Here is an 11,089-nt window from a genome sequence, read left to right on the forward strand (position 1 = left end):
TTTCATACGTGTACCAGTTGTGACCTGACCGTCATAGAAACATTATGCCTATTAATCACTTCACCTATATAAAATGGCTAAAACCTGACCGAGTCCTCACACTCAAGAAGACCTCCAGACCTCTACAGCAACTGCCCAAAAACAGCAAGTGATGGCTTCAGGTATGTCTTCAGGTAGAATTTTGCGGCACTGCTAGAAAAACATGGCTGCTGTCTTCTAGAAACAAGTGTCAACTCTTGTCCATGGCTTGTTCTGGAATTGAAGCTTAGTTCTATTTAAGAGAAAGGGGTTAAGCTGAAATACCAAGAACAGCCCAGGGGTTATTTGATTTAATCTCATGGTAACATCCATTGCCTTTTATTTCTAGGACTATGCTCCTCTCTTGGATTGTTGCTCATCGTGTGCCTTCAAAGCCCACCGGGTTTCAGTGCTTTTCCCCAGATACCCCTGGCCAGTCTACTCAATAATGCCGTCATCAGGGCACAGTATATTCACCAGGTGGTGGCAGATACATACAGAGACTATGTAAGTACTCTACAATTTGCATTGTTAAAGCAGCAATCCTCAAAAATAAATGCTAGTCAGTGACCACTACCTGCGGTTTACTTTCCTCATTGTTGACTACCTTTTAGCTCATAGAGTCGGAGATAGAGGATTTTTTCCAGACTTTCTCCTCATTGCTTTAGGCTTCTGCTTTCTCCTTTCCCCTGAAGCTCGGCCTCTCCAGGTAGACCTATGTTTAAACATCAATCTATCACCCAATAAACCATTAGCAAGGAAAAAAAGTTGATCATCAAGTATTTGCTGCAAATTTATTGAAGCAAAGGAGCCTTAGTAAGGGAATCCTAGAGGGTCAATTTAAGGATTGTAGCTAATTGCAAAAAAGTAATGTTTACTTCCAATATTTAGTATTGGAAGCAGTGATGGGTTAGTTATTTAGGAAGCGTTCACACTACCATTGGTGACTGCCAGCAGTGTCCGTTACAAGATTTTAGCAACAGACACTAGCTGAACCGTCAGAAATCCGTTAAAATTTTCATTAATTTCAGTGAGATTTTATTTTGTGTCCATCTGTGTCCGTTTACACCCAAGTCCATTTTTGACCAGTGGACAAAAAAATCCTACATGCAGGACTTTTCTGTCCGTTAGAAAAAAAAATGTCCATTATTATTGAAGTCTATGGGCAACAGACATAACAGACAGTAACTGATAGCCATCAGTTACTGTCCATTTGTGTCCATTATGATAGTTATGAGGTTTTGTTTTTTTAACCCCTTAGCGACCTTTGACGTACTATTACGTCATGGACGCGAGGTACTTCGCGCACCATGAAGTAATATTACGTCATGGTGATTCCGCCCGCTCACTAGCTGAGCGGGCGGAATCGGAACTGAGTGATAGCTGTTACTGACAGCTATCACCCTTTTCCATAACCTCCGGTCGGTACTTTTACCGATCGGAGGTTTTAACCCTTTGATTGCGATGGTCAAACATGACCACCGCAAACAAAGGGTGCCGCGATCTCTCCCCCCCCCCCCCCGCCGGCACCCCCCGGACCGAGATCGGGGGGTGCCGGTATCTGTAATACGTAGTCTGGGGTCTGGTTAGTGACCCCAGACAGCCCTGAGCACTCACTTACCTGGTGATGCTCCCGGCGTCTTCTGGAAGTGAGCTGTCCCGTCCGCACAGCTCACTTCCTGTGTCTAGAGTGAGACACGTGCAGGCTGTCACTGCAGCCTGTGTCTCAGTCTAGAGTAGAGAATCAGTGATGCAATCTTCACTGATCCATGTGTCCCATAGGGACACAAGAACAAGTAAAAAAAAAAGTGTAAAAAAAAAAATAAAGTATTTGAAAACAATTAATAAAGTTATAAAGTCCCAAAAATCCCTTTTTTCTATAAAAAATGAATTATGTAAAAAAAACACAAAAAATTAACAAAAACAATACATATTTGGTATTGTCGCGTCCGTAACAACCTGTACAACAAAACTGAAACAATATTTAATGTACACAGTGAACGGCGGTAAAAAATAACGGAAAAAACCCGCCGGAAGTACTGATTTTTCGCCATCTCACCTTACAAAATGTGCTATAAAGTGATCAAAAAGTCATATGCACCCCAAAATAGTACCAATAAAATGCACAGGTTGTCCCGCAAAAAATAAGCCCTCAACCAACACTGTCAAGCGAAAAATAAAAATGTTACGCCTCTCAGAAGATGGCGATGCAAAAATCACTGATTTATGTCCCCAAATGTGTTTTTGTTCTGCAGACTTAGTATCGCATAAAAAAATAACATAAATGAGGTATTGCCGTAACCGTACCAACCCGCAGAATAAAGGTCACATGTTACTTATACTGTACGCTGCATGGCGAAAAATGTAAAAGGTAAAACTCAATACCAGAATTGATTTTTTCTCTTTTAAATCCAGCAAAAAAAGAGTTAATAAAATGTAATCAGTAAGTTTTAGGCACCCCAAGATGGTGTCATTACAAAATACATCGCATCCCGCAAACAACAAGCCCTTATATGGCCACGTCAGCAGAAAAATAAAGAAAATATAGCCTCTACCAATGTGAAGACAAAATCACGCAAAATCGCCAAATCATTAGAACACAACTGGGTGCGGCAGGCAGGGAATGTATAAGCTGTGCAAGCGAATATCAGGGGACACCCTATATTTACAGCTTATGAGGGAAAATATACCAGAAGTGACCCCCAAAGTGATCCCAGTGTGACTCCCCCAATCATAGGAGCTACTGGGGGTACAGTAGGGAATTTGGTGTCTGCAATGTTCTCCGCACCGCTTATATATTCCCTCTTCGCCATCCGCTGTGCAGTCACGTCCGGGATACTAATACTACACTACACCCCCTGATAAATTCTTTTAGGGGTGCAGTTTTCAAACTGCGGTCACTCCTTTGGGGAATCCACTTTTCTGGTACCTTACAGGCTCTACAAACATGACATGGCGTCTAGATACCAAACATCTGAATCTGTACTCCAAAAGCCGCATCGCGCTCCTTCCCTTCTGCCCCCTGCTGTGTGCCCAAACTGCAGTTTATGCCACATGTATGACACTGGTGTAACCGGGGTAATGTCATATGTGAGTATAAACTGATATTAGGGCACATATATGACACTGGTGTACCCCGGATAACGTACGTAATGTCATATGTGGGTATAAACTGATATTAGGGCCCAGCCAGACACAGAAGGGAAGAAGGTTATTTGGTTTTTGGAGCACAGACTTAGACGGTTTGGTTTTTGGATGCCATGGCACTTTTGCAGAGACTCTAAAATTTCCCCTACAAAATGGGGTCACTTCTTGGGGAATTCCAGTTTACTGGCACCTCCAGGGCTCTGCAAAAACAACATGGCGCCCAGGAAGTCCCTCTAAATCTGTACCCCAAAAGCTAAAAAGTGCAGTGCTCCTTCCCTTCTGAGCCCTGCTGTGCGCCCAAGCAGCAGTTTACACCCACATATATAATTTTTTTGCCCCTCGGGATCGCCCACTTAATAGTTTTAGGAGTGCAGGTCTCTGACAACACAAAGTGGGTGCAATGCATTGGGCACCGAAATGGCATATTTCTTTAAAAATTTCAATTTTTGGGAAGCATTTTTAGTCTCAAAATCATAATACCACTTGATACATTCCTTGACGGGTGTAGTTTCTAAAATGGGGTCACTTTTGAGGGGTTTCTATTGTATTGATACTTTAGGGGCTCAGCAAATGCGACATGGCACCTCAAAACTATTCCAGCAATATATGCCCTCCAAAATCCAAATAGCCCTCTTTCCATTCTGAGCCCCAACATGTACCCATACAGCAGATTATGATCCCATATGGGGTATTGCCGTGTTCAGGGGAAATTGTGTAACAAACTGTGGGGGGCTCTTAATTCTCTAACTACTTGCAAAAATTAAAAATATGGCGCTAAATGGACGATTTATTGGAAAAAAAGTAATTTTTCATTTTCACATCTCAATGGTAAAAAAATCTGTGAAACACCTGTAGGGTCCAAGTGCTCACTAAACCCCTTGATAAATTCCTTGAGGGGTCTAGTTTTCAAAATGGGGTCGTTTTGGGGGGGGGGGGGGGGGGGTTCCACTGTTCTAGCACTTCAGGGGCTCTCCAAATGCAACATGGTGCCTGAAACAGATTTCAGCTAAATTTGCCCTCCAAAATCCCAATAGCGATCCTTCAGCTCCGGACTTTACAGTGTGCCCATACATCACTTTACATCCACATGTGGGGCATTTCTGTAGTTGGGGCAAAGTGCTTGACAATTTGTGGGGTGCATTTTCTTTTTTAACCCCTTGTGGAAATGCATAATTTGGGGTTAAAGCTACATTTTATAGCAAAAAATGTCACTTTTCCTTTTGTTGGGCCAATTCTGTTACACTCCTGTAGGGTCAAAGGGCTCACTAAACCCCTTGGTAAATTCCTTGAGGGGTATAGTTTCCAAAATGGGGTGACATTTTGGGGGTTTCCACTGTTTTGGCACATTGGGGGCTCTGCAAAAGGGACATGGTGCCTGAAAAGTATTCTAGTAAAATCTGGCCTACAAAATCCAATTAGCGCTCCATCCGTTCTGAGAGCGACCGTGTGCCCGTACATTAGGGTACCAGCACATACGGGGTATTGTCGTGTTCAGGAGAAATTGTGTAACAAAATGTGGGGTGCAGTTTCTCCTTTAACCCTTTGTGAAGATGAAAAATTTGGGGCTACAGTGACATTTTATTATAAAAAAAAGTAATTTTTCATTTTCACATCTCAATGGTAAAAAAATCTGTGAAACACCTGTAGGGTCCAAGTGCTCACTATACCCCTTGATAAATTCCTTGAGGGGTCTAGTTTCCAAAATGGGGTGACATTTTGGGGTTTTCCACTGTTTTGGCACCTTGGGGGCTTTGCAATCGGGGCATGGCGCCTGAAAAATATTCTAGCAAAATCTGGCCTACAAAATCCAATTAGTGCTCCATCCGCTCTGAGAGCGACCGTGTGCCCGTATATTAGGGTACCAGCACATATGGGGTATTGTCGTGTTCGGGAGAAATTGTGTAACAAAATGTGGGGTGCAGTTTCTCCTTTAAACCTTAGTAAATGTGTAAATTCTAGGGCTAAATGAATATATTAGTGACAGAAATTGAAAAATGTAAATTTGACCTCCATTTTGTTTTAATTGTTGTGAAATGCTGAAAGGGTTAAGAAACTTTCTAACTGCTGTTTTAGATTCTTTCAGGAGTGCAGTTTTTAGAATGGGGTGACTTTTGGGGGGTTTTATTAGAGAGGCCTTTCAAGTTCCCTTCAGAACTGAACTGGTCCCTTGAAAAATGTGTTTTGGAAATTTTCTTGAAAATTTGGAAAATTACTGCTTGACTTGTAAGCCTTATAATATCTGAAAAAAATGAAAGGGTGCTTAAAATTTGATTGCTACATAAATCAGAGACATGGTTAATTATATTTATGAAAAAATTCGGGTAGTATGACTTTCTATTTGAAAGGCTTGCAATTTCAAAGTTTGAAAACTGCATTTTTTTCAAAATTTTCACCAAATTTCCTATTTTTTCATAATTAAAGACAAAACATATCAACGAAAATTTACTACTGACATGAAGTACAATGTGTTACGAAAAAACAATCTCAGAATCACTTGTGTAAGTTAAAGCGTCTCAAAGTTATCGCCATTTAAAGTGACACCTGTCAGATTTGAAAAAAGAGGCCTGGTCCTTAAGTCACTTTTGGGCTGTGTCTCTAAGGGGTTAAACGGATAGCTTCATAACTGAATCCAACGGAGTGTGAACCCTGCCTTACAGCAATTCTACATGTGTATTTTGGTGTATATTACATGCTAAAACACACCAACACTGTCCAATGATTTCTATTTGTGCTGTACATACATAAAGAAGTTAACATATCACTTCTTTATAGTGTTTTGTGTGCTAAACAAACAACACTGCCAAAATACACAGAAAACCAAAAGTTTATCTTGAAATGAGGCTTAAAAACTATGCAAATGTATGTAACATTTTCTTTGACAGCAGCTGTCGTTAACCCTTTCAGAACCTGGCCAATTTATTTATTTTTTTACTGTCAACCATATGTATGAAAATATAGAAAACAAAAATAACAGCAGCTGCACCACTTCCCTACAGGTTTTGTTTTTACGCCATTCGTTGTGTAGTCAAAGTGACAGAATTATCTGCATTCTGTTGATCAGTACAGTCATAGTGATCATATATAGTTTTTAGGTGTTTTTTTTTTTTTTTTTAAAACTGAAAGAGAAAATCAAAATTTGTTTTCCTTGCCATAGTCTGACATTTTCTTTTTAGATTTTTGTATATGGAGCTGTGCAAATTGTAGTTTTAAAGGGATTCTATCACTAGAATCCCTTTTTAAAGTATATGCACATAGGAATAGCCTTAAGAAAGGCTATTCTTCTCTTACCCTTATTATTCTGATCCGCGTCACCTTTCCTTAGAAATTTCTTCTTTCTTCCTTATGCAAATGAGTTTTCTTGCAGCAGTGGGGGCGTCCCCAGCGCTCAAACAGAACTGGGGGTGTCCTCAGTGTGCTTGAAAACTCTCCAGTGACGGCCATCATGTTCTTCTCCGCTTCTTCTCTCATGCTCTTCTCTTCGTTCAAAAGCACCGACTGAGCATGTCCGTCAGCCTGTGGCCGAACAGGAGAGACATGCACAATGATAGAACCCCTTTAATTTAAACCATTTTGTGGCATGTCTGTTTTTATGATTCCTTTTCATTACATTTTTGGGGAGACAAAATACCAAAAAAAATCAGAATCCGCCTGAAGAAAGGGCAACTCACATCTTTTTTCCATCAGCGGGAACATACCATTCACGGAAAAAAGTAAGCTAGCGGTCCGCATAGACCTCTATTGTGAGGAGGCGGATTCTGACGTGGATTCAGCGCCAAAATCCGCCCCCTCTTGTCTCGTGTGAACGAGCCCTAAGAGGATTAGAGGAAATCTTAAAAATTGTAAACATTTTAATATAGTTATGCCCCTGGGTAAATCCCTTCAAGTTCTTTGCTTCTTTATACATAAATTAAGTTACCATTGTAATTGTTATACAATAAGAAAATAGAAAAAAGTGTCAAACATGGATCATGCTTAATAGGACCATAAAGCTGTCCTAGACCCCACAACTGTAAGCTACTTCTGACATCGTTCTGGTTTATTGCCCTCTTGAATATTTTGCTGCTGTCTTCTAGGAACGAACCTTCATCCGTGAAGATAAGAGATACTCAAATAAAAACTCCTACGCAATGTTCTGCTACTCAGAAACCATTCCAGCCCCAACTGACAAGGACAACACCCACCAGAAATCAGTAAGTTGTTTACTCTGCTGCATATGTATCTAAACAATGTGAATGTTGGGTAGTCTCCCACCATAACCACACAACCATGTTCCACTTATTACAGGACATGGACCTCCTCCGATTCTCCCTCACCCTCATTCAGTCTTGGATGACACCAGTGCAATCGCTGAATAAACTGTTTACTAACCAAGTGTTTGGGAATGCGGTCTATGAGAAACTGAGAGACCTGGAGGAAGGCCTGTATGCTCTCATGAGGGTAAGCTAAAACATTCTGTATGACTGAAGACTGACCTCTTCTGGTTAGCAAGTGCAAGTGATAACTAGAAACTGTAGGAAAAAATGAAGAGCCTGTAAACGCAGCCATTCCCAACCACATTGCTGCATGAAGCCCCTGAAAAATGTTTCCACTGCTAAAGAACCCCTAATGCTATTGCTGCCTCAAAGACTCTTTATGTAGTGGTGGGTAAAGTATTCCAGATTTTTTTTTCCAAGACTAGATTTTATTTTTATTTGCTGCTTTGCAGAGCGGGTTTCAGGCAGCAGTTTGCTTTCCCTACTATAAAATGACATCTAATCTTGTTGCAGTTTTCTGGGAAATCCTTCATCATGGCTCAAGGAATGCTGTAAAGTATAGAATTTATTATTAGCATCATGCATAAAATGCAAACTATATTGAAAAAGTGAATAATCCTTTATTTTTTAAAATCCAAAACAGTCCCACCTCACTCACTCAATGCCAGCCCATGTAGTCCGTTTGGAGTACTCAAATGAAATTGCTGCAAACCCCCCCAATTTACTTTATATGCGTTTCAACTTTTAATATAAAGAATAATACTTTGAGGCTAAGGCACCAAGTTGCGCAAAATAAATAAATAAAAAAGAGACTTCCTGCCCTTATTATACCTGCATTTCCACAGGTATAATTGACATGCTGCAATTTTTAAAAAAATGCTAGCATTTTTGAAGACGCAGCTTTTCTGCTGTGGATTTTTTTCTGCAATGTGAAGATGGAATTATCCACTGTGCAGGTACTGTAAAACACCAGGGCTCCACATATAGTGCCACAAGGAGAGGGGGGGGAAGCTTTTCACAAAGTTTACAACCAAAACGGTTTCCACGACCCATCATTTGAGAGTGTAACACCCATATAAGTTACTTATGACCAATAATTTTGACCTGCAATAAATGAATTGTTCAGCTTTTTGCATGATAGATAAACCAGAATCCTCCACAAAACAACTGGGGGGGGGGGGGGGAATAAAATAAATATATATCAAATCTGCAACCCTAATTTCCACAACATTTCTTCAAAAATAACCCCCCAGAACAGTGTTTCTCCAAAGTAAGATAGGTTCTTTTTTTTTTCGCTCTGAAAGATGGGTTAGGGTTTATTTCAGGAGATGCCTTCTTTTTGTCATGGAGAACAATCCACTCACCAGACCCCTTTACACCCAAAACAATTTGGAGTCTGCAAAGGCCAATGGTGAATGACACGCATAGATCTGCGTCACTCAAAGTCATGTCACCAGTTAGGTCCCGTGCTATTGCTGCAGCGTTCCTCTTAGCTAAGTGTAGTAGTTGGCTGGCTTCGGTGAATGGAAGCAGCCGTAACGGAGTCATGCTAGCGAGACTACCCGAACTATGTGTGAAAGCCCAGAACTACCAGTAGACAACCCGTAGTGCTATTATACAGATATAAAGTCAGTGCCCGATTCTTTCAGTGTTCTCTGCATTCCCTAATGAAGCATCTGCTGTATCTGTCCTGCTGTATTCTATTTATTTTATGTGTTGCCTAGACATTTTTTTGAATGAACTTCAACAGTGGCTTATTTTCAGAGTTGTCTTATATGTCACTTGATTTTATGATCTTTTAATTGCTCACATAATACAATTCAGTGTATTATTCTGTCTGCATCAAACTGACACCCTGTTTAAGGCCAAGCCTCTGGCACAGCCTAATGACCTATACTACAGACAGACCAAGGAATGGGGGGGGTGTCTTCATTAGATTGGGGAAAAGAAGTCTGCTCGCTCTGGTACCATGTGGCATCTAAAGAATGAAGTTGCGATTACTAAAGGAGTTAAAGTAAACTATTAAAGGAGAAAATTCAAAAAAATATCTTCCTCAGCACCTTCCAACCCTTATCCAATTGCCAAGCTATCAGATATTGCATATTTCACAATTGACCAGATTCAGAAACTTCAAATTTACCAAATTTTTCTCAAATTTCCAACTTACCATTTTTAATAAAATACACAAAGTTGAGCCCTTCCACTAAAAGTTGAGATGGCAGGAAATCTAACATTTGTTGATTATAAACTTGCATTCTTCAGAAGCATGAAAGGTTCTTGCTGTATGTAGACCTTCCAACCGCATACAAGATTAAAGCTATAAATCATATTAAAAAGTCATCCCCCATCCATATTGGGGATGTCAAAAACATACAATATTTTGAAATCAGAGCTGACGTTGCCAAAGAAATCTAACCTGCTCTAGATAAAAGTAAGCTCACATTTCAACTTTCTTTTCAATATTTCTTACTTATGGGTCTATTTAATTCCTTAAACCAGGTATTCCCAGTCTCCAGCATCCTACATCAACATGTAGTTTAAGCTAACAAGTGTTTCCATGACATTGCTTCATCTATGTTGGTCTCTTTGCCAAATACTGCTCATTAGGCCTCTTCAGTGTTTACACTTGTTGTCTAGGTTACAGACCACCTCTATGTCTAGCTCTAGTGGTCAGCCTATGACTCTGTCCATGGCCACCTATATTGTCTTCTCTCCCTCTCTGCATATTGGTTTCAGTTGCTGAGACCAGATGAGGACTAGAACAGTTTCTTGATCAGTCTTTATTAGAAACAAGCATCAGAAACCCTGCAATTGAAAAACCCCTTAAAATTCAGTTGTGTCCTCCAATAAGCCAATATTCTAATTCCAAATGTGGCTGAATTTGTCTTTACGGCAAAAAAAAAAAAATTATATATATTTTTTATCTAACGGCAACAGTATGGACTTATTTTCAATGTAATGAGCCATCTTTTTGGTACCATCAGGAACTAGATGACGGAAACGCACGCAATTACGGCCTACTGACTTTCACCTACGACAAGTTTGACCCCCATCCTGACACTGATGATGAGGCACGGATTAAAAATTATGGTCTCCTGTCCTGCTTCAAGAAAGACATGCACAAGGTGGAGACTTACCTAAAAGTGATGAAGTGCCGAAGGTTTGTGGAGAGCAACTGTATGGTTTAAATGAATCATGAAATGAATACTGAAAATGGCTGCCTTTTTACAAGTTACCTAAAAATGTGCTGCATTTTATCATTCATTGCTTGGGGAAAATTGGAAATTATGTGATGTTACTGTTACATACACGGACCAAAGAATATTTGTTCTTGATGTATTTTGCCTTGTCTCTTAAAGGTCTTTGTACATTGTAAAATAAAATAATAAGATGCAGAATTTGTGAATTCATTAAAGTATCAACAACAAGAGGTGAAGCTACATATCTGAAGTAAAACATATGTACACTCCTACTGCAAGAGTACATATTTCAGAAATCACTATATGCGACAAAGGATAAGCAAAGACAGGGCACCGACGCTTACCAGCTGTGTCTGAGACTCGTACTTTATAGTCAGGGACACACAGTAGCTTAAAGGAAATGCCAATAAAACTAGCTTTACCATATGATTCCTCACCTGTAATTATGTCTGTACATCACTGTTGATTATA

The 11,089-nt window shown here is 40.0% G+C and overlaps 1 protein-coding gene across 1 annotated transcript; it reads left to right on the plus strand.

Annotated features, from left to right (window-relative positions):
* Nucleotides 1–363: 363 nt before the first annotated feature.
* LOC142208560 (somatotropin) lies at nucleotides 364–10,606 on the plus strand (the record flags this gene model as incomplete). Its single annotated transcript, XM_075277155.1, has 4 exons — nucleotides 364–525; nucleotides 7,239–7,355; nucleotides 7,450–7,602; nucleotides 10,403–10,606. Coding segments are annotated over 4 exons (636 nt in total), but the record flags the coding sequence as incomplete, so codon positions are not given.
* Between the last annotated feature and the right edge of the window lie 483 nt (nucleotides 10,607–11,089).

Source organism: Leptodactylus fuscus, chromosome 6, assembly GCF_031893055.1.
Source record: "Leptodactylus fuscus isolate aLepFus1 chromosome 6, aLepFus1.hap2, whole genome shotgun sequence".
Taxonomy (NCBI): Eukaryota; Metazoa; Chordata; class Amphibia; order Anura; family Leptodactylidae; genus Leptodactylus; species Leptodactylus fuscus.